General features: G+C 35.9%; 1 protein-coding gene across 1 annotated transcript; it reads right to left on the bottom strand.

Annotated features, from left to right (window-relative positions):
* Nucleotides 1-473: 473 nt before the first annotated feature.
* Nucleotides 474-25,153, bottom strand: LOC129208704 (uncharacterized). Its single transcript, XM_054831896.1, has 13 exons — nucleotides 25,028-25,153; nucleotides 24,038-24,114; nucleotides 23,642-23,782; nucleotides 13,704-13,779; nucleotides 9,984-10,115; nucleotides 9,005-9,128; nucleotides 6,511-6,571; nucleotides 6,361-6,407; nucleotides 5,823-5,898; nucleotides 4,769-4,870; nucleotides 3,308-4,231; nucleotides 2,361-2,471; nucleotides 474-1,208 (listed from the first exon to the last, which is right to left on the bottom strand). Exons 2-13 carry the CDS (start codon nucleotides 24,064-24,066, stop codon nucleotides 896-898), a joined length of 2,136 nt encoding a protein of 711 aa, XP_054687871.1. The 5' UTR covers nucleotides 24,067-24,114; nucleotides 25,028-25,153; the 3' UTR covers nucleotides 474-895.
* Nucleotides 25,154-25,170: the final 17 nt, after the last annotated feature.

Here is a 25,170-nt window from a genome sequence, read left to right as displayed (position 1 = left end):
ACTCTGCTGTGCTGTAAAAAGAAACCTATAGAAAATAGAACTGGAGAGTAAGACACGTATGACTGACAAACAAGGAGGTGTTACTTCTAGGTACTGGTGAACTTGGCCAGTTGAGACAGGTAAGCTAATGACACATGAGCTACCTCAGTTGGATGTGTTGCTGCGAAAATTGTGAAATTTACCTGCACTGGGCTACTCTGAAACATAGATAACCTATGGGATCAGAAAAAAATATAGAGTCAGGATGGGATACTCAGATTATTGAAGGACAAGCTTGTCATTTACAGTATTCAAACTCCATTTGCTTCCATGTTCTTAGCAATCTGGGAAAAATTCTGCTATGAAAAAAAGAGTGCAATTAGGTCAGTTCAGTTGATGGTACAGAAAATCTGGAATTAAACTGCAATGCTGCAGACACTGTTAGGGATAATTCAAACTGCTATTTTCAAATTAAAGAATGACATGGACATAACTTTGCTTTGTTCATTTCATAGTATTTTTTCTACAATCTCAGTGCTAATCTACCTGATAGTGCAGTATTTTATTATGACTTTTGCATCTGGAAGTTACATACATTTTAAAGAAATATAAAACAAAAGACACAATTACAATCAAAGTTGTTTGTTTTAAGGTACAGGGTTCCAATTTCACTAAAAGGAAGGACTACTTTAATTCCATGTGTACTGAGACCTTGTCTCCAACGACACTCAACAAATACACCCTAATAAATTTAAAGAACCAAACACAGTAGAAACTAATCTTACAATAGAGACCTGTTCTCTACTACTGAAATTTGTGCTTTCCTAATTTGTTTTTAAAAAAAATAAAATTGGTCCACATACAAAGTAAAATGGGTAAAAGTAAGCCTAAGCTGAGCAAACACTGTACTTTCTATTCAGTTCCAGTTGTAGCAGTCTCTTGGAGGTAAATCATAATGTGTTCTCTCATCCTCTTCAGGTCCATAATCTAATGGCAGACCATAATTGTAATCAACTGTTACAACTGGTAATCTTTTACTTTGTTCCGTCTCTCTGATTGTTTCACCTTGAAAAGGTTTTCTTTCATAGTCTATTGAACTATCTTCTTGGTGGACAGATGAAGATGGATGCATTGTTCGTGAAGAATATGGTGCAAATCTGTTTTTTCCTCTATTAAATTCATCTGAGGGATGCATCCTCCTATTGTGTTCAGGGCAATTTGGTCGATTACTGTAAGAAGAACAAATATGAACAATGAAATCCTTAGAAATAAAACAGTTGATTTATTGTTGGTGACCACCATTAGAAATTAAACTTGTGTAACTTTGAAGGAACAATTCAGACCCTCATTCTTGTTTTTAGCTCCTAGAATTAAAATCCTCTCTACTGGATGTTGCAAACTTGTTTATATTAATTTTTCAATTCTAGTGATTAAAATTACAGCTCTTTTTAGTAAGTAGTTCTACTAGAAGATATTTTGTTTCAAGTGATGTTTCTAATTAATTCCTGTTTACTGAGGGTTTCTTTACCTAGGGGCCATTTTTGTTCCTAAGCTAATGCTTTTATTTTTGTGATAGTCTCAACAGGCAATAATATACTTTGTATTTATATCTCCAAATATTTTATTTACTAATTCTACTGCAATAGAAGAATCACTCCCCTACAAAATACATATGGAAGGATCTAAAAATGCATATATGAAATATATACTTCTTGGTTTGGATTCTTTTTACTCTCAAGTACCTTCCTTACTTTGTAAAATAAGTGGTGTATAAAGCCAATTCAGAACAATCTTTATAATTTTAAAATCTTCTCCCTCACTGAACCATAGATTAATTTAGACTGGAAAGAATCTCTAGAAGTACCTAGGGCCACCTGCTCTAATTAGACCTCAAAGTAGGTCTAATTAGGTGAGTTTGTGCAGGGGCCATGTCCAGCTGAGTTCCAAGTTTCTCAAAGGATGGGGATGCTGCTCTGGGCAACCTGTTTCAGTGTGTGACCATCCCTCACAGTAAAACTCATTAGCTTGTGGTAGATGGTAGTTATGAGTTAAATATAGCACCTGTTTTTTGCTTTTTTGCTTACTGACAATAGCTTCTCACATTTTGTAGTACCTTAGCTTGAACTGTGCTTGTCATGTCAATGACTTGTGTCAGGGATTCTCAAACCATTTCATAATCACACTCAAACTCAGTATAGATGGACCACAAATTAGTCACATTATTTGCTCAGTGTTCAGATTCAATGGTTTAAACTGCACTTAAGCAAAAATATCATGAACAATTTTTACACTGTGCAGTTAATTTGGTTTTTTTTGTTTAGCTGGGAAGCTGGAGCAGTAAGAGTATGAAGTCAGAAAACAACATGAAATCTGATATTTACCTGTAACTTCTGTTAAAGTCATCATTATCAGACCCATAATCTCTGTGAAGTGAAGGAGATGAGGAGAAATGAGGTTCTGGTACATTTTCATGGGAAGAAAAAGATAGACTTCTGCAAATAACCAAAAGAATCGCATGTTAAGAAGAGTACAAATGGTTGTAAGCTTTTGAGAAATATGTGTTTATTAAATGAGATAAACTTTTAAGTACATTTTAATCAAAAGTAAAAAGATTTTTAACAAAACCCTATCTCAATTGTATTAACACTTTGAAATGGTATGCTTCATTGTAATGATATAATATCCTCTGTTTCAGCTGTACAATGGAAGAGATTAAATTGAACTTTACTAGCCAACAGATATCTGAAATACATTCTGAACTATTAAAAATATTTTGAAATATGTCAGAATCCAATAGGTTTACTAATAAGTGATATATGTATTTGGGAGAGCATGATGCAAGTTCAGAAGCAAAGGGATTTCTAACATATTACTAACTCATGGAATAAACAAATGCAAGTCAAACTTCCTTGTAGCATTGTTGTTTATCTCTGTCTTAGGGCATAAATAAAAATTCATATCGTCTTCTGTTTTGAGGATTGCTTTTTAAATGTAAGTTTCTATACAAAACAAAGTGGGACAAAGAGCTTTGTTTCAAGCTGACTCTAAAAAGATAAAGGAAACACATAAACTTTAATTTAAAGAAGCAGAACCTTCTAACTTAAGAAACATTGGCTTTCAAAGCTGCAACACTCCAGCTTACAATCAAACACTTCCATAAGTCAAAATAAAAAGAGTTCATTAACTGATCATTTATAGATGATTTTAAAAGGATGATTAATTGATTTTAAATTAATTTATTTAAAAAAATTTTGAAATTTAATTTAAAAGTGGTGAGGTTTAGACTTTTATTCTCTAATTCTGGTCTTACAGCTCAAGGATGCTTTACCTGTCTGAACACCATTCATGTGGCAAGTCATCGTGACCTGGACGATCATGAAAAGGTCTTGGCCTTTGTCCATGCCCTTTATTAACATAATCAAAATCTTTTAACTGAGTCTGTTCCTGTAAGTCGTCATAAGGCTGATGGTCATGAAAAGGTCTACGCCTTTGTCCAGGACCCTTATTATCATAATCTTTTAGTTGCATTTCTGTTTGTAAGTCATTGGGAGGCTGGTGATCATTGAAAGGTCTCAACCTCTGCCCACGACCCCTATTAACAAATTCAAAATCTCTCAATTGCATCTGTGGCTGCAAGTCATCATGTGACTGATAGTCATGGAAAGATCTCAGTCTTTGGCCAGGACCTTTGCTGACACACTCTAACTCTTTCAACTGCATCTGAGTCTGAAATTCATTGTGAGATTGGTGGTCATGGAACGGTCTTCGTCTCTGGGCACGGCCCCTGCTACCAAAATCATAATCCTTTGACTGCCTGTCTTCCTGCAAATCACTGTGAGATGGATGGTCAGGAAACGATCTCTGCCTTTGTCCACGGCCTCTGTTAAATTCAACGTCCCCTGATTGTCTCTCTGCCTGTACATCATCATGAAACTGGTGTCCATGAAAAGGTCTCAACCTTTGTCCAGGTCCCTCGTTATTGAAGTCTAGGTCCTTCAGCTGCATGTCTTCTTGATAATCATCGTAACACTGGTGATCAGGAAAGGGTCTTCGCCTCTGTCCTGGTCCCCTATTGTAGTCCCAATTTCTTATCTGCATCGGTGCTCTTAAATCATCTTGAGCCTGGTGGTCATGAAATGGTCTTCGTCTTTGTCCAGGTCCCTTATTAATGAAATCAAAATCTCTCAACTGTATGTCTCCTTGCAAATCATTGTGAGAGTGGTTATCATAAATTCTTAATCTTTTCCCAGACCTGTAAAGAAGTTTTTGTCTTAAATAAACGTCATTCTTATAAGCGTTACAAATCTTTAATGAAAACAAGATTTTTAAACTAAGAATTGATATGAAAGACATTGCAAATACATAGGTATCAAAGCTACTAAGAATCCAACCTGTAAGTAAGATTATAAAACTTTCAGTGTCATAGTAGAAGCTGTGACAAACATTCATTTGTAATTCTATAGCACTTGTTAAACAGGCAAAACCAGTGACTCCAAATTAATTAAAAATAATTGCGGATTACTGTAGAATAATAAACAGCACAGCCAAAGTAAAACCCTAAATCTTTCCAAGTGAACTAATTACTTATGGACTTCTAATAGCACATATTCCCTTTCTTTCCCTTATCTTTTCAGTTTCATCAAATTCTATAAATATATTTTGCATGAGTAGGCTATATTCATAAAATCTCTTTTAAATTAGAGTATCTATAGTATTTTTAATAAGAAACAATTATCTTTTCCACGGTGTGTTTTTTTTTGGCTTTTAATTCCATGTTTCAGCCTATTACCCCTGAAAATCTTCATTTGGGAACCGCTCTACAGGTCCTTCCATTGCATGTGGTGGGGGAAGAATATCTTCATTTGAATCCCATACATCCATTCCAAGGTTACTAAGAAGAATAAAAATATCTCACATAAACTTTCTTTTTTAAAACATACCATTGAGACAGGAAAAACCCCACATAAAATTCTTCAGTTTAGAATGACAGAAATTTTTGTATGTTAGGTTAAATTTACAGACGTTTATAACTTAACAAATTTTAATCTTGTAAATTTATTTGAGGAAGGGCTGCAGGGAAAGCAAAGAGAATACCTAAACTTCCTAAGCTTGGAACAACATCCTAAAGAATGTGAGACAAGCACCATACCTATTCAAAAATCTGACACAGGACTAACTTAATCATGCACAGACTATAAAACAATGATAGAAATAAACCAAAGGGCATTCAGTTAAACTAGAAAGATGCAAATCAGTCAGGCATTATTTTAAAATCAATTTACTGCTATAAGATATCATTAGCACAAATAATTTAGGAATACCTAAAGGTTAGCTATTCTTACGTGAAAAGGATAAGCATAAAATTCTTACACCCCAGCAATACAACCATTACGAACAGAGGATTTGAGAACAATCTTCCACTTTCCCATACTTTTCATTCCTAAAACTGTTGTAATTTTTTTTTTTTAAGTATCTGGTTCTACCATGCCATCAACAGCAGGCAGATCATACAGCTTATAAAGAAATCCTTGCAGTGGCTCTTTTCAGCTTATCTTGAGAGAATGCAGACTCAATACACTTGTGACAGTATGATAAAACCACACCGATGTTCAACAGTAGTTGTCAGATTAAAAAAAAAAATAATCTTTTGAACCATATAAATTCAAAAGATGAATGAAGGAAGTACACTGCATTTCATGTTCTTCATATCTTACAATACATGTGTAGTCACGTCAAAGGTTTAAGAAGGTGGTAATTTTGGCTTAGGACTGGAAGTGAAGTTTTCGAAATACCAGTACACATACTGGAAAATCTTAACCATACAAATAAAAGCCCTTGTTTACCTTCTCATTGGTTGTGTTCTGAGATCTGTGAGATACACAAGACCATCCATGCGATGACCTCTAGCATCACCAAAAGCTAAAGAAAAAAAGATATGTCTAATGAAATGTGCTCAAACTGAGCCACAAAAATGTGAAAGGCAAGTTTCTGTTCACCATGAGATGCTGAATTTGAAACAGTTCTAACTTGATATTAAATACTTCAGCAAGCTGGCAATATGGCAGGGTTTTGGTTTTTTTGTTTTTTTTGTTTTTTTAAAACAACTGAAACTAGTAGTGGTAGCAATCTCTGACTGAAAACCCTTCAAAACAAAAGGAAAAAAATTTTAAGCAGCTGAAATGTACTCCTACTATGCTGTCAATTTGCTAATGCTCAAGCCTTGCCTGGAATAGAATCAACAGTTAGAGAAAATCTTCTATGGAAGCCAGCACATGAAATATCTCTAAGGATACTAAAATAGAATTGTAGTATTTGTGAATACAATTGTAGTAATGGTGAATTACAGCCCAACACATGCCTTAGTTCAAACTGTATAAATACCTTGAATTGCTGCCTCTGGATCCCAGCCTTCAACATCTATAAGATATCTAAAGAAAAATAGGATTAGATTATTGTCCCAAAGGGATTACAGATTAATATAAGGACACTATCTTTTTTGAACAATGATTTCTGTTTTTATACAAGCCTTACCTACATATAAGGTAGCCAGTTCTATTAATTCCATTAGTACAGTGAACGCCAATGAGTTTCTCTGTGAAAAAGGAAAATACAGTCTTTAATAATTCAGCAAGTGAAATTACTAAAAAATCAGTGGAAGACAAAAAAAAAGCTGTACTCTTCTAGCAAAGTAATGATAAATAATGCTTGCTATTTACAAAATTATACTGTCACGCCTGTAAAAGAACAGACACATCCAGACTTTATCCTCTTCACGCTGGATCTCTAGCAGCAGTTAGCTCACTACTTCCAAACCTGTGAAGACTGAGATTAACTCTGCAGAAGGTAGGAAAAAAGAGAGGAGTGATGACAGGTAAAGCGGCTGGCCTCAGCCAGAACTGCAGTAACAGGAGAAAAAGAATAAAATATGGTTTTGAAAGCAAATCTAAACAAGCAAACATAAATTTGAGGAACTTACAGATTCTCGTAAAACTTACAAAAAGGAGAAAAGAAACATAATACCCCTAGTGTCTAAGAGTATGAAATACATTACTAGAAGAATTAATTTAACTGGACTAAAAATTTGGATCATTACTGAGATGAACCATAGAGATGAGGAATTTAGGTTCATGCATGCAGAAATGCAGCACTCTAATGGGAACCAGTAATCTCTAAAGAAATCTTTTTTTTTGGAAAGGTTATACTTATCAGCTAAAGGCTAAAAACCAGAATAACATACTATTATTAGGGTGTGTCAAATGAGGTATTTCCAACAGAAATAGGGAAAGACTAATATGATCATGCAAGGCACTGATAAAACCTCATCCAGACTATTCCATACAATTCTAATTACCCATACTTAATGGGAAAAAAAAATCAAATTGAAATATGTATAGAAAGGGCTACTATGATGGTCACAAAAAGGTTTATGAGAAGGGACCTATTTAGTCTGCAAAACCAAATCTGAGATACTGAATATAATAACGGGCATGGAGAACAACAATACTTAAGGGCAAAGTTGGCATAAGAATAGATGTATATCAACTGACTGAGAGTTTTAGACTAGATTTCACATGAAAAAACTTTAATCATCAGAACAACAAAGTTGTGGCAGAGACAAAGTACCGACAGACAAAGTAGTGGTCTTTGAAATGGGACTTTGAAAAATTTTTCAATGAGAGAAAATACAACTGCCACAGAACAGGACAGTCACATTGTCATAAAAGTTTATTATAAGTTGGTGTCCTAACAACTCAGACACTAAAAAAACTCAGCTTCTCAAAAATTGTATGCAAGAACAATCCTGAGAAATTTTAGGGGTAATCTAAAACAGACAGCAAGTTACAACAAGTAAGTTCATATAAAAATGAAAATTCTCCCAAATCTGAAGTTACCCTACCAAAATGGTCTTACTAGCTGGAACTGCAGGTCTTCATCCAGTAACAAATTAGGAATTGATTCTCTCAATTCTGAGAATCAGAAATAACTAGATTCAAATACAGACTATTCTTTGTCACACAAAAGTCACTAAATCAAAACCAGAAGAAAACGAATAATTTCCAAGTAATTTCCCTATGCCAAAAAAAGAGCAAAGGAAGAATTTACATACTAACTTCCTGAGTAAGGACAAAGGCTCTTCTTATACTTTTTAATTTTCCCAGCACTTCTAATTCAAGCTCTCATTCCTGAGATTTAGGTCAGAGCTCTTTCACAAAACAGAGTTGACCATCTGCAGCAAAAACTATGCACTTGGGCAGTTAATATCTTTACTTTCTCACAGAAAATGCCAAAGTAATCACAGCAAATAGCATGAAAAAGCTTGAAATATGTCCTCCAATATTGGACAAACAGTTACAATCTGCCTACAAAGAATCATTAGCCAAAAAAGTGAGAAGGTAAAAGCTGCACACAGGCTGTGGCAAAATACATGCAAATTTATTTCCGCAAAAAGTGCCTTACACCATCTCAGCAAGAACTGTATTATTGCATAAACGCTAAATCAGCAGCAGATCCACACTGTGGAAACATTGACGCTGTGTCTGTAATATGATTTTTAAGAATTGCTAGGATATGAGGGCAATAATGGACACATAAATCAAAAAACTGCTACGTAAGACTAAATGGACTTAAGTTGCTCACACGTATCAGTGCCCAGTGCCATGAGAGAAACCCCATGCTATTCAGAATATCCATAAAGGGCTGGCAGCTACAACACTAAGCTGATGGTAGACAACCTGGGTCACAGATGAAAGCCTTGTTGCAGTTGCTTTGACACATAACGCAAATGTAAGTATACTACTATTAGGAAGGGCATTTAAGTTACTAGTCATTTTTGAAAAATACATGCTTTGAATGCAAAAGAGATATGTAGTGCTTCACAGAATGTACATTAATGACAGTAAAGTGGAAAGCGCTATGGAAAACCTGACATCCCTGGTGTCTTAAATATCTATTGAAATTAATAAATGATAGTTAGCACTGAAATAAAATTTTTGGTATTTTTACAGCATAAGATGCTGATATTTACCATTTCCCACATTTTCCCACAGGAATTTTCTGACCCATTTTTTGAACTGTAGGATAGTAGCATTATCGGGGACTTCAAGTCCAATGGTATAAAGTTTCTTATACTGCACACTTTTAGGTAAATCCTAGCAATAAGAAGGAAAAAAAATGGTTAAAATTATTGAAGTCTTGCATCAATGAAAAACCTTAAGCAGCATCTAACATAACGTCAATGTAAAACAGTAATTCAAATCCTGAGCAGAAACTGAAAACAATCTTGACACAATTCTATAGAGATACACTCTCAGAAACTATCATTTACATTTCTGCTTTAAAGACCTGATCTCAAAGAACAGTTTCTACAGATGACTTATTTATCCCTGCTAATAAGGCATCACAGTAACTAAAGAGACCACATTCTTGTAATTCCATTGTAACCCATTATACAATTATTAGCAATATTTGTTCCTCCCACCCACAATCATATATATACTCACATATTCACTCCCTTAATGCTTACAGCCCATGTACATTCAAAGATTAACATTCAGTGATAACATTGTTATTTATTTTCCTTTTCAACAGGAGGCTGATTAAGCACAGTTATTTGGACCACACTGGTAAAAAAATTGAAATTAATAAAGTTTAAAAATGTACACTTTCTTAGTGGATTCCACTATGGATCAGTAAAAAAAGACCGTAGGAATAAATGAGAATGTCTTCAGGGCACAGACTGTAAGTCTTCCACATCTTTTCTGTGGTGCCTGGCAGTGAAGTCTCTCTCCATTACTCTGAGTTACCATAATACAAATAAACCACAGATGCAACTAGCTGGGAGAAGGAGTTATTTCCTCTGTAATAAAGCATTTAGTTTCTATTGGAGACACAAAGTAAGTCTAGATGGCTCACTTGTCTCTTCCAGTTCAAGGTAAACAAATGCATAAATACTTTAAAACAAAGGTTGCAGTAACTAATTTATTTTGTTATTATGCTTGTATTACCTTAACTTCATAGTATCGTGTGGTATATGTTAAATCAATAATTAATCCAAGCTCCACATTTAAGGCTTTCATAGCAGCAATTAAGTCTTTTGGTGTAAATTTCTGGGTCGGGGTAAGCCTCTGGTTAATTGCCTACAATGAAAATGGAAAAGAAAGAGTTTCTTTTTAAGTTCTAATAACATGGCATTTGTAATATTCTGTTTTAATTAGGACTAGGAAATATCAGTATTCAAAAGGGAATGTTTACAGTATCAGAACCACATCCATGTATTATATGGATAAAAAATGAAAAGGAACTAAATAAAAAGAAAGCAAGAATTTGTCATATATTCCTATTCAGAAGAAATACAAGAAAACGTGTGAGAATTTCCACTTGTACAATGTTAACAAACATTATTAAAATAAGCACTAATTTGATAGACACAAAAATCCTGCAAAATGCAGCATGTATATACTGATTTTTAAGTAACTACACATCAGCAAAAAGTAAAACACCACAATCCCCTTTCCCCCAAACATACTTTGTCCTGCACAATAACACAAAATTATCAGTGTATTTCACATAAAACATTAGAAGTTGTGATATAAGAGTTCATTTCTTCTAAAGGTTTTATCTTTCTCCCCACAAATGTTGTGCAGACATTTTTATCCCGGCTTCATCTCTTGGCAGAGTGTACTTGCATGTCATTTAGCACTGGGAAATATTAAATGGGACTAAAATATGGTGACTAATTGGTGGGTAATGAATAATTAATTTGACAGAAACAGTGGGAAAAATGTTTACTCACCCTATTGTAGCTGTGTTTTTTGAAATGTGTTCTTCACTCTAGGTATGAAAATGCCTCATATACGCAAGACTGGATTTTCTCTGAATAGCGTGCTTGTCCATTGTGAGAGCCTTTTGACACAGGCTCAGCCACAACCAATAAAGACAGTGGCAAAAGATGCAGCAGCCTCAACCACCTCTCAGTTCCTTTGTCAACAAGAAATTCAAGCAGACTGGACTCAGAACTAATGGAAAGGAAGGCAGCCACAGACCACATACTTCTCAGAACCACAGATGCTACAGGGTAACTAACCATTCCTTCTTTTGACTATACGGATTACAATCTAAGATGCTAGCAAGCACTTATCTCGAGTCTGGAAACAGAGACAGGAAACCAAATTAAAGAATAAACAGCAGGACAGTTCTATCAAAGCTGCTATGTGATTAGGAAGCTTGAGCTAAAAAGAGTAGGGTAAAAAGCATATAGAAGTATTCAGTCCTATTATTTCAGATACTGGTGCACTGCTGAAAAAACTGGCAGTTGTTGAGGTTCAAACAAAACAAACACGAGTCATTCAGCAGTGACTTTTAGTAAAATCTGAAACTGAACTCAATAACTTTGAGGTGACAACAGTGAATCTGCAAAAGGTCTATGGTAGAACGTTAAAGAATGTTTTCTTTTACTATGCGAAGTCACACAAACTGAGGTGGAATACAATTTACAAAAATAACATAAAAATATTGCTTGATTGAATAAACACTTAAATGTGTTATGGGACTACTTTGAATTTTCTGAAAAACTTCTGCAAGTATTCAGTAGTTTAGGTGTTTAATTGGTCTCTGAGAATGTGAGAAATCTGTATCAATTCTAAAATCCTTCTATGGCATGGGAAAGAACTTGCCCAGTCCTTACCATCCTACAATGTTACTGTTGGCATTACAATGATGATCTGAAAGGAAGGACCGAAAATCCTTCCAAGTAAACCCATGATATTAAAGCCTTTACCAGCAGCACATCTTCTACTAAAACAATAACCCTTGAGTCTTGAAATACTGAAAATGTTTTCTCCCTTTGGGTGAAATCACCAATCAATTTCCTAATAGGCAGCAAAGAAGGAAACTCCTGCCTATTTAAGAGGTCTGTTCCAGCAATTTAATAATAGGACTTGTGACAGACTATGACCAAACAGGTCTTCAGCATTTCTGGACAGATTTACTGACCCCCACCATCTTTGCAAAGACATCATAGTTTAGCCAGTTATGCATTTTATGCGTATTGTGTCACAAACTCCACAAGTTTCAAGCACACAGTCTCTGGCACGCTTGTCTTGCATAGTTGAGACTGAACAAACTGAAGGGACAGAAATGTTACAGATTTTGGTTTCTTGGGTACCAGACTTTATATCTGACCAAGTTCAAAGACAGCTTCACAGAACAGGGATCTATGTCCCAGTGAGATCAGAAAGACTGGAGGCGAGCAACACACTGACATAGAGTGCCTACTTGTGATATATTGCTATAAACATTCTCTGAGCATGTCGCCCTTTTTATGATCTCTGGTGAAGCTCCTTTCCAGTCTATCACAGGAGCTACAGGGAGAGTAAAGTTAGCAATGAAGTATCTTCCTCTGAAATCTGGAGTGTCAGAGACCTGGAAATAGATACAGTGAATAAATCCTGCCTAGAATAGTGCATCTATGCAAAAAATTGGTGCTGGATCAAGTGGAATTATAGGAGCTGATGATGCAAAAAATCCTCTATCAAATAGCTCAATAGCAAAGAAGCTAATTATAGATCTACTGATTTTTATATTCACTGCTAGATCTGTTCACTGGTGGTCTTGGTAGTAAGACACATGACTATCGTACAATCCATCAGCACCATGTAGAACATGAACAATGTCAAGTATGAGATCCTTGGTGTCAAAGGAACCAAACCATCATACTAAAGCTGTAAAAGCAGCTGCAGGAAGCAAACCCTGCAAGCATTCCACTTCAGTCAATGCTGACAAAAGTGAACTGAATGGTGAATGAAAACATAACGGGCACTAATATACCCAAAGAACCAAACTTTTTTTGTATGACTACCAGAGTGCAATCTGTAGACAACAGTTTAGAGTATTTACTCTTAACTGCTAAGTTTATGTCTAGCCACTGAACTTTAAAAGAGCTTAGAAACTTTTATTTCCTGTGTATCTCAAGCAAGGACTTGTAAGAGTTAATTTATACAGAAGGGCAAATTTGCCCTATTTACTCTCATTTGTCCTATGCCTCAATCCACCAGACAGCTGAAGAGTCTAAAAAAGACAGCCTCCACATTTTGTATTGTCACAAAGAATGAAAGATCTGATTCAGTGTATCTAATAGATTAAGATGGCACTCCATGTTAGTAAGAATCTAAAGGAAGTACTAACACATTAATAAAAGAAATCTATGAAGACTTCTTTTTCAAATATACTGCATTCCTCCAGATCACTGAAGCTTTTTGCTTATGAAATTGGTAATCTGAATCTATAATTTTAAAAGTACTGCAATGGCTGGTATCCTTTAATGAGTGCTTGATTTCTGTAAAACTATATTTTGGCTTACATTGCCTAGATTGTTATTCATATCATAACCCCTTCCGCATGATTTTCTTACAACAGTCATGAAAAGATGTTAAATAAGAGAATGAATCTAGGCCACTTAATAGTGATCAAATGAATCATGCTGATTGATTAGAGATTTTGTGATTTTTAAAAGATAAATAAAAAGAGTAACACCAAACACAAAGTTTAAAAGAAAGAGAAAAAATATAGAATATTATGTAAAAAAGCCACTAGTAGATGACTGAAAAGGCTAAATCTGAATAAATTTTTTTCATAAAACTTTCCTGAAGTTTGTATGAATATTCATACTATTCTTCATTACTTTTGCAGTCTAATAGACCCAATCTGTAGTTATTTTTTATACATACCCCTTTTAAAGGTACTTTGAAGGCAATAAATCTAGTTCCTGGTATAGGCTGTCCAACTGGTGTCAAACTCCGCCATCTGCAATGAAACAAATATTTATTTTTAAATATTTTCAAATGATATGATTCCACAGAAAACACCGCGGCTTCATGTAAAACTTAAAAAATCTTCTTAGGATTAAAACTTTGATAAAACAAAGCACATGAAAATTATGCTCCTTTAAAATTATAATAACAGTTATTTCAAACTATATGAAGTGTTTTACAAATATCAGGCAAATCTGGTGCCATATTTCACATCCTTTGAATATAACGGTTATTTCAAACTTCTCCAAGCAGAAAGATATGATAGTTATCTTTTTTTCTATGATGGGCCATGCAGCTACTAGAATAATATATGAAGATTTAGATTTCTGAACAGCAGGATCCAAAAGTTCCTAAAATTCCTTGACCACATAAGTAAGCAAACTGATGTGCATGAATTTGAGAAAATAACCAATTAAATCCTGATAAGTAAGTAAAATATTTTTTAAAAATCCATCTTCCATTAGTAACCCGCCTATTTCACCAAGAAACAAAAATCTTTTTAGGATAACTATAAAAATTTGTTATTATATATTTGAATAAAATTAATAGATCAGCATTATTTTGGGATAAAGGAAACAGGGAGTTGCTGCAAGAGTATCAACAGAATATTGCTACAGCACTGACTAAGGCAGAAGTTTATTTAGCACACTACACAGCTTAAATAAAGACATTTTTATTGTTTCCAAATCTAAAGTCAGGAGCCATAATAAAATGAATCTTTATTCCCCGTAAAGCACCACCACAAAGAAAATACTTAAGAGATAACATGCAGGATTGCTGCTATTATACAGTAGAATTATGTCCCCAAATCTGCAATTATTCCATGAAGTGGTTTCAAGGTATCATCAGGACACTTGAAAACAGTCTTTTGTCTTCCTCCTTCTCCAACTTCCAAAAAATTCCTCCCCTCAAAATGGTAGGACAGCATTTACAAACAAGTAGCACCAATATAAAGCAAAGCAGATGGGTAAGGTTCAACAGGTAAAAAAATATTGTTTTATTACAGTTGGTGGAAATTTTTTAACTTGGCTGAATCAAACACCTTTAAGAAGTTACTATATGCTTGCATCAATCACTTAATTGACAGAGAAATGCAAAGTTTACTTTCATTAAAAACACGAAGTTGCTTCTTTTTCAAAGAAAGACTCTTGATTGCACTTTCTGTAGGTACTTGGAAAATACAGAGAATATTCCATCACACCAAAACTTGACCAAAATCACCTACTAATATGAAGATTTTTTTACAGCACTCAAAATGCTAGTAATTCCAAAACCATAAAGAACTGGTATTCACAAATTCTACACTATACTGAAAAAACTCTTGATATATCACCTTTCAGAGATTTCAGGTTTTTTAAAAAGTACGAAGAGTTTATTTGAAGAGGACAAGAAGTTAATCAGCAGATAAATTTTACCTTCAAAGAGGTAACTTACTAAATTTAGGACCTTTATTTCTTCTCCTCATGTGAGGACAAACTATCTCTATGACCTCAGAAGATGCAGCTGGATGACTTAAAATCTACATAAGCTTTTTGCATTTTCAGCTAGTACCTCAACTACTAAAACACAAAACATTTTCATAAGATTCTTTAACACTGGTGCCCATTCATTTACAATTTTCTGAATTAATGTTTTAATTAATCTCTTCCTTTAAAGGGAGCATCCAACAGCTTCTAGATTCCTTTCTGATTTCCATAAAACCACATTAATTTACGAAATAAACTGAATATTCTGTGTTAAAATATTCTCACCACTGAATATTTCGCTTTGTTCACAATTCCCATATAGGACCATAACAAAAACTAGATGTTGGCTGGCAAAATTCTCAATAAAAGGTCCGTAATTATACTTGTCATAATATATAAATAATAACATGACCATTCATAGATGCTTGGAAGTAACAAAGGAAACACTTACAGCATGGTGACCGGAAGCATAGTTGATACTAACAAATCATGTAACAATCTACTACATCAGTGTCTTTAGCGCTAACTTATCTTTTTCATCTTCATCATGAGCTAAAGAACAGATTGAGGCTCACAATGTAGGCATACAGACGCTTAGTTTAATGGATAACAAATGAAGTAACAAAGGAGTAATAACAACTCATCATTGGGAAGGTGGTTGCAAACAGCTGTCACACAGAAGACAGATACAAGGTGAGATGGTATAAGGACAAGCTAGAGATTAAACCACTGAGACGTATTTGCAGTAAAACCTTCTAAATTACTGCAGAAACTTTGTACCTCATAATTGCAAAGAGAGAACAAAAACAATCTCCTACTTCATATATTCCCATATTCCCTCAGCTTGCATACAGGGAAAAAAAAGAGCACATTCTCAGTCACTGTAGTTTGAAAAGCATTGCTCAAAAAATTACATGTTGTGTATTATAGAAGTATTCTAACTTGAGAAGTCTTTCTAAGTGAATTTTTGAGCTTGTAAACTTTGGAGTCTTGTAGTTGTACACCAGTTGTAACATACGAAAACAAAAATCTGAGACTATGTTCCATTTATTCTAGCGTAAGATACATAAATTGTACATTAATCAATTAAGATCATAAACAGTGTAAATGGACTGAAAATATTACTGAAGCTAACAAAACCCACAATATAATGAAATATCTTAGTTGCAAGAAGTGCTCAGTTAAAAAAAATAAACAAAATCAACACAAAACCTGTGAAATCTGCCCTGTGCATCGTTTAATTTTATCTCATTCACTTCATCTTAGAAAGGCACTAAATGCTGTGAACATTATTTAGATGTACATTTAATCCGAACTACTGTTAAAATTAATTACAAAGTCAGGTTTAATACCAGCTCCTGCCTCTTGCTAATTTTAATAACTCTGGAAATTACATGTATTTATTTAAAACAAGGAAATACTCTTCCTGCTTTTGCTCTTAAACTTCCAAATAGAATTAGAAAATGAGCTGTACATAGAGATATAGAAACTAGTGAGCAAAAGCTGTCATAAAGATAAACCAAACAAGAATACACTATTTCTTCTTCAACCTAGTTCAACTACTCTTTGGTGTTACCTCTACCAATAAAATGTACTAATTCTTTACAAAAGTATGATTTAATCTGACAGCCAGCCATATTCACAGACACGTTTAGAAACATTTTGAAGGAAGGCAGAAGTAAAAAATCCCAACCACAAAAGACCAGTTATGTAGTAAGACAATTTAAAAGATGCCATAAATTACAAATTCAGATTCTAAACTGCTTTCTTTTGGAAAACTATGAGTGTAAATCTACCATGATTATCATAAACATGAGCAATTAGGAGCCAATAAGAAATTACCAAAAAAAGGCTTAAAAATCTATTTTTCTTTAATCAGCAATGTAAAAAAGGCTTTGTAAAAATTCCGAACTTTTTTTTCATATTAAGAGATTGACAAAATAATGCACCAGGATTACACAGTTCGTTGTCAGACCTTAGTAAACTCAGGTTTTTATTCTCCTGTATTTAAAGCTGTTTAAATCCTCCCAGAAAAAAAATCTGCAAAATCAGCAAGAAACTCAAAAGCTGCTGACAGCTCAACGGTAGAATATGAGCAGAAGGCACTCTTCATCAAAAAATATAAAGGGTATGTGTTCCATGTTATGTTTAAAATAATATTTTAAAAGGAAATTTCAGCATACTGCTGCCGAACTAAAATATATCTCAAATTAAAACCAGCAGACTGAAATTAAGCAAAGATTGGCTAAGGAAATAAATTCAAAATTCTTCTGTTGTCAATAAAGGAATATGGCTGGGAAGTATAGGAGACAGGGACTAAAGAAAGTAAAACTCTTACAGAAGAAGTCTAGATAAAGACAGAAGTGACCAAAGACAAGTAAGCTGCAGGTGGTCACATAAACAGGAGTTACAGAAGCAAAGACATAAAAAAGCATTTTAACAAGCATCAATGAGTATTGTGACATCTTTTGTCTCCTGCTTGAACATAACTGGAAGAAAGCAAGCCAGGAGTCAAAGGTGTTACCACAAGACTTGGCACCATCATCATTCCTGTACCAATGACTAAATGTAATAGAGGCTTGAGTGAAAAACAAGCTGGACATGAAGTAGCTGAAAAGACAGCAGGAAGAGTTTCCTGAAAGAGGCAGTGGTATTTTACCGAGACACAGGCATGGAATTTATTTCTAAGCCTAGAAATGAATCTAGGCATTTGCTTCACAAAGGTAATAGCTCTGACCTTAGAACCAATGCCATTCACATTAGAAAGATGTTGTGATAAGAATCTAAAATGGCATCATGTAAATTTGGAGAAACACTGCTTCCCAACACAAACAATAGTCAGAAGGCGGCATATCCAGGAAGAAACTGAACTCTGAAAATTTCTGTACAAAACACAATGGTTGTCAAATTGCAGACAATCTAGGTCAGCATACACTAAAGCAAACTATCACCTTAAAATCTGTGGTATTTCTGGTCCTTTCACAAACCAACCTCCTTCAGAATTTCAAGAACCATGTAAAAATAACTGCACATCAAACTCTTAAGTTTGCATCAAAATAGCTATGATAGGCTTTCATGGGCTCAATATGGTAATTAAAATTTTTCCGAACTGTAAACTATCCAAAGCCACAAAAACCCAAGAATTTGCACGTTCGAGTAACAAAGTAATTAAGAGAGAACAGCACTTAAATAAAAAGTGACATATTGTGGACACATGATACATTTTCAATTACAGCTTTATTTTTCTAAGTTTTCAAAAAGGTAAACAATCCCTGGACTACATGCAGATCAAAACCTGAAAGTCAGCAAAACATATAATTTAACCAATTATGTAACTATTTAGCTTTTGCAGTTCCCACTTCCCTATCATGTTTTGTCTTCATCACTCCCCAAATACCATCAATTATTTTAAAACACAGGCAGAATTTTGCCTGCTGTTCTAAACAAAACAATCACTTCTTGGTTGAGAAAAAGTGTTAAAATCAAACTAAAATGTCATTCTTTTCCCTTTGAAATTTCTGTGATGCTTGAATAGCTTCCAGTTGAATAAATAAATACAATTATTACTGATACTACAGACTCTAGATAGCTAATATGTTATGTGTTTTTAAGGCTAGTTTACATGAAAATATATTACTCTGCTTATCCATTTTAATTTACGTGAAAAGCAACTATGTTTTATTGTCTTCTTTAATCTAAAAATTTCAGAGATTTTCAGTAAAACAACAGAAAAGAAATTAGTTTCATGCATCCTTGTAAAAGTTTACAAGATATGTGATGTAAATCAATCCAAGAATCTAGCATCAACATGCTTTGTAACAGCAGCGACCAGTGAAATGGACTTTGAGGACAAAAGAAAAAAAACAAACAGCAACAAAAACTTAAAAACACTTTTAAAAAACAATCAGCTCTAAGACCAATCAACTGAGGATTATCAACAGGGCCTGCATAACAGCCTCCAGCTTCAAGTGGGATAACAGAAGACATTATAGAAATGCCCATGATAAAGACAAGCTTACAGTAAATTTCAGTAAGGCAAAATGTAGTATTCATTCTGAAGCCTCTAGTTAAGCTGAAAGGTATGCTGAACATCCAAGCAAAGAACATTATAATAGCTATACTTTGCATATATCTTGCTATTAAAAAATAAAAAAGTGATAGCAAAGACATTTATGTAAGTTTTTAAATATACAAAACTACATATCAATGAACTGCAAAACACAGCACAGAATGTAAATATCAGTAGTATCTGTAATTATTCAACACAAATTTGAAATCTAGTTAAGAAAACTTTATTCAGTTGAGATATGAGCATAATTTGTAGTTGTTAAAGTAAATCTTACTATGAATCTGTTCCAAAACTTAGAAAATTATACTGGAAATTATAGCTACTGCATCCCTGTAACACAAATGTTAAACGAAGGTATGACAAAACTGTGCTCTGCACACCCAGCTCTACTAAAAGTTTTAACTGAAGCAGATAAAATATGCAGCTGTATGTAATTCAGATTCAATCATTTAAACAGATGGATGCCTTACTATTTATTTTCTTTCGTAATTTTTTAAAAGAAAAATACTAAGTTACCCATAAAGACATTACACACATTTTTCATGGCAAGCTAGACAAGAAAGCTACTAAATAATTCATAGGTACAATACAATGGAATCAGTGAATTGGAAATAATTTGGAAGTTTCATGTCTTTAGTTTGTCAGATCTCAGTGACAGATTTATATAAAAATATAGAGGACAGCAAACTGTCAACAGATACCCTACAAGTTCTTTATGGCAAACAGTTAGAACTCATTGGTCTTTCTGAACCTTAAACCCACTTTAGATTGCCTATGAAACTGATGTTTACATCAGCACATACTAAAAAAATGAATAAAATCTCTATACTGTAATACCTCTACAGAGTAATTATGGTATTTTTGACAGGAAAAAACCTGAAGTATAAAAGAAAGCAAGCTCTCTTATCTTACATTTCCAAGTGTGTAACATTTAGTTCAGCAATAATGTGTTCCAGAATTCCAGTAAGAGAAACTAGCACTGAACTCTGGGCATCAATTCAGAATTATTTTCATCTGCTTAACGATTTAAGGGTTTCTACAATTCTGGAGCCCCTCATGAGCATCTATGATTATGAAGCAGTTACATGTTTAGAACTTACTCAGGAAAGTAAATTCCAAAACACTCAAAAAGGATAATTATTCTAACTGCAGAGAAACTCAAGTCTGAAATACTGTCAGCTGTAACAAGATCATATAGAGAATACTACTTGGAACCTCTTCTCCTTTTTCTTGGCTACTGATGCTGCATGACATACGCAGAGTTTTATTTTCCAAGTGGCTTTCATACCTCTACAGACACCAGCTTCACTACTATTCAGATGAAGAAAAGATAGCCATAAAAAGACCATGACATGCTGTCAAGACAGAACACACACTGAACATGTCAAAAGCGGAAGGGAGGGAATATAGCTCTTAATCATCTCTTACTACACAGATTTCTCACTTTGCTTTTCTTCAACCCCTGTAAATGGGATACGAGTAAGTCATAGCTTGTAAAAAAATACCGTGGATGTAAAACATGGGAGAAAAGTTTCCATGCCATGCCAATAAGTAATTGCATAGCTTTGTACTTGTGGTGTATTGTAACACAAGATATGGGCCTTCAACTCTTATAGCGATGTTGTTATTACTCAGGTATTGTAAGAAGTAATTTCTCTCCATCCCACATTTTTAAATGCAAACATTCTATGCCTGATGGTATGAAGCACTTTTACTTTACAAATAAACTCTCATCTTACAGTAACCCTTCTCTCCCATCCACCCTTGAATATGCACAGTCAGTTATGCCATAGTCTTTAACATTCCTGTCTAAATGAAAATGCTGATGCTTTTTAAGTCTGCACAGGAACAATTCAGTTAAACAAGTATGTTTACGGTACATAGGCTGAAACAATTCAGCTTTGTCCTTATAATAAAAAGATCCTGCTCCTGGTATTTTTTTATACCATTTAAGGGAAACATGCAAGAAAGTGACATTTCTGCAGATGCTTTTCAGAACTGAATCTGAGTTTATGAAATTATACACAGAGTAGGATTCTGGATGCTGAAGCACAAACATGTATAAATCTGTAAAAAAATCATAGTATTTTATGACTGTTTGCTACGTGACTTGATTTTTACTGGCTGGTTCTCCAAAAAACCATCATGGTATATAACTACAGAAGATTTCTAACCACTTCAGACACTGTGAAGAAACAGAACTTAACTCTGTAGTGGGAACGGCAGTGCAAGGGGTCACTTGAATCCCTCTCTTATGTCTCACTTCCTTACAGAATTACTTCTCCAGCACTACTTTCCAGGATGGACACTGTAATGGACACTGTACACCTTAGCTCTGTGCCAAGACATTACCGGGAAAGGGGAGAAATGCTTTTCACTATGAAGCAATACAGGAAGTCTTACTTCCAGTTTACTTTCTCCTCTTACTGCTGGAGCAAAGACAGTGCAAACAGCATCAGATCAAACATTCTGGGCTAGGGCTGAGTAACAAAGACACAAAACCAAGAGTGGGCCAAGAAGAACAAGGTACAAGACTCGCAGTGCAGATCCAGTGGTAACACTGGCAATTAATACCACTTTAGTATTACTTTAGGTGTTGAGTACACTCAAAGTGCTGATATCTAGCAAGGTTGTGCAGTGCTATAGCACAGCCCTTGCATAAAGGCAACTTTATGCTGCAGACACAGTATTGTAAAAGGTGATAGTAATTAGCTGAGCAGTTAAAAAAAATCATTTCTTGTTGCACTACTCCTAGCTACTTATAACTTAACTGAAACCTCAAATTTATTGCACTGCTTTAATTAACATAATGGCATTTGGATTAAAACTTAAGAACTGTATGAAGAATTAAGGCAGTAACAGAAAAACAATCTTAAAAAATGTCTGTATGTCCTGTGCCTTTCTTTTGTTTATCTACTAGCATGTTTCTCTTGTAGTATCATTAAAACCAAAACTACTGTTAGATTTATTGCTATTACAATCCTGTGATATGATTGAGGTTGTACTTCCATAGCATGCTACCGTCTGGACTGGTCCTTGTGCTATAGTGTTCCACAATCTGACTTCTGCCACCAACTGTTTCTGGGACCAGTAAATTATACATGCAGGATCACCTAAGTTAAAATTAGTTTTCCTTAAGTCCTCTTCTATGATTCACTGCTATTTTTTCCTGGTGTCCTAAACTAGTTCAGAGTGAAGAACTACAACATGCTGTGCTAGCACAAGGATGACATCAATGTACTACTGCATGAGATTGGTAAATTGACAATTCCTTAAACTCCTTTACTGCCAAACCCCTAATACTATGCATGTCTAGCGTGATTTGTTAATAGTATCAAAAAGTAAGTATCTGGAGAAGCTGAAAGCACTTGAGTATCATGAGCTTTGTCATATAGTAACACTAACTTTATAACCAATTACTCCACAGTAGATGTTTCCCTCCTTGAGAGATACACAGGTATTAGTTTCCAATCATAGAAGCCAAAAGTATAGTCCACTGCTTCTTCCATACTTAAGAGAAGAAATGCAGGTAGCCTGAAAGCTGCTCCAGTTCAAATGCAAGGGGGGGAAAAAGAAGGGAGAAATGAGCACCTGCTTCTCAAAGTTTTAGTAGTAATTTACAAGTATGGAGAAAACAAGGAGGACAGTTATTCTTTCAGGCTTTCTGCATTACTACTTGCAAACTTAGCCCACTTTAGCTCAATTTTGACCAACTTTTAACTGAAATTTCATAGAAACTTTCAGAGAAAGACATGCTTAAACAGCTTTTGTTAAATTTTATTCTAGTTTTAATCCCTCAGTTTGTCAGCTATGAAAAAAACTTCAAAATTTCTTGAAGCTATTTTGAAAATTTTGTTCATCTTTTGTTTCTATTTATTTTTAGGCCAATATATTTTGCAGAAAATCACGCTTTTTGTATTTTATTGTTCCTCCTAAGAATGTTCTTAATAAACTTATTTAACACTTCCCTTAAAACCAGGATAACCTCAACCTTTCCTCAATAATGTACAAACTGCAAGTTATTGTCCCATTACAGTGTGCCTTTATATCTCAGCACACCCTCCTATCCAAGAAGTTTGTACTGATGTCAGCAGTAACACATGGATTAAATGTCTCAACTTGGACTTCCTTTTTTCTTTTAGTAGAACTGGAAAATAGAACTGTATCTATTTTAAATGAGATCATTCTGCCTCCCCATATGCACTCCCAATCAAGTCATCAGAAAGCCTGTACAGTGCATTTGGGTTTTATTATTATTTTTTGCTGATACATTTCTGTTGTCCTCTTGTTAAAAACAAAAATGCGGGATGTTTCTGAACCTGAATCCATGAAAATATTCCTTGATCACATGCATGCAACCACCTGCTCCCATCTTTTCAGCTCTTCCTCCACTCCTGGTAGCAAATATCTGAGTAGTCAGAAGGATGGACCACTTTCCCATTTCCCCAGTAGGTATACACCTGGGGGGTAAGAAGGTTAGGAAGAAGGGACTGTGTTTGGCTGATGAAGAAGTGTTCACAGACAGGCTGGAGCATTATACTCACCTGGGGGATGAAGGGCTGGGTTGTTCCTGTCTTGGAGAAGATACCTACCTTACCTGGCTGTAGGTAGTGAAGATGCTTGTGGCAAGCAAGCGCCTGGGGCAGTCAGCGCCCCTTCTCTGTGGGCAGGACTGTGCCCGCTCCTGCCTCTTGCTTAGTGTGAGGGATACTTACCCATCAGGGATAGTATTCTTCTTTACCATGCTGAAAGCAGGAGCAGGCAGAGCAGGAGACAGCGGTGAAAGTGGGCACTGCAGCAAAGGAGAGAGAACCGCGCAATTAACACGGTGCTGATCTCTTTCTCCATCAGTGGGCCTTTTCACAGGGCTGACTCTCAAGTAAAATAAACCAACCAGTCAGCTGAGGCTTGAAGCCATCCTGAACAACTTCTGCAGCTTGCAAGCTAGCCTATTTTCTCCACTGCTACAGTATGACAAGAGGGAAAAACAACTCACCTCTCCTCTCCAGGAGATCAAAAGAAACAGAGAGGAGAGGCAGCAGGTTTCTCTCTAACTCAAGCAGCAGAGCTACGGGGATGAAGATCTTCTTGGCAGTCCCCTCCGTCCCTCTCCTGTGGCGTGGAGCAGTCTGTTCTGCCCTTGTGCTCCCACAGCTAGAACTTGTCTCAACGAGAGGAAACTCCGGGCAGCTGCAAGAGGCGAGGCCGGCACCTCAGCAAGGGAAGGACCATCACCTGCCCCACTCTAACCTAAACGGGTCCGATCCCGCCCGATCCTGGGCACCGTCAGCGCCCACCGATCTCTGTGGGATCAGGGCAGGGAGGAGAGGGGCGAGGGGAGCTCCCCTGCTCCGCGGAGGGCCCATGTCCGCCGCTCCAGAGAAGACGCTTGAGGCTGGCGTGAGGCTCCCTCCTCAAAGCCGCATATCCCCGCGAACGCAGGGAGCCCCGGGCAGGACCACCTCCGAGGCCGGCTCGGGGCACTCTCTTAGCGGGAGGCGGCTGAGCTCGGGGGAGGAAAAAAAGAGACCGGGGCGGGAAAGGGGGGGAGGTCGCGGCCCGACTGGGGGTGGGTGGGTGGGTGGGGGGAGGCAAGCAGTCGGCTGTCGCAGAGGGGGTGGGCTGCAGTAGGAGTCGGTAACAGGGAAAGGCCCAGACGCCGGTGAGGCGGGGCGGGGAGGACCGGGGCTGCGGACGGCCCGTACCCTGACAGGATTTCCCTTGCAGAGGAAGGTTGTTGCGAGACAGAACGTTCCCGAAAAGGTCCCGACTGCGCCTGCGCTGCAGCCAGCCAACTTGCCGGGAGGGGGGAATGCGCCTGCTCCTCTGGAGCCGGGCCGGGGAGCGC

This window comes from Grus americana, chromosome 7 (assembly GCF_028858705.1).
Source record: "Grus americana isolate bGruAme1 chromosome 7, bGruAme1.mat, whole genome shotgun sequence".
NCBI lineage: Eukaryota > Metazoa > Chordata > Aves > Gruiformes > Gruidae > Grus > Grus americana.
Note: the sequence above shows the minus strand (reverse complement) of the source record. Positions and strands in the feature narration are given on the sequence as shown.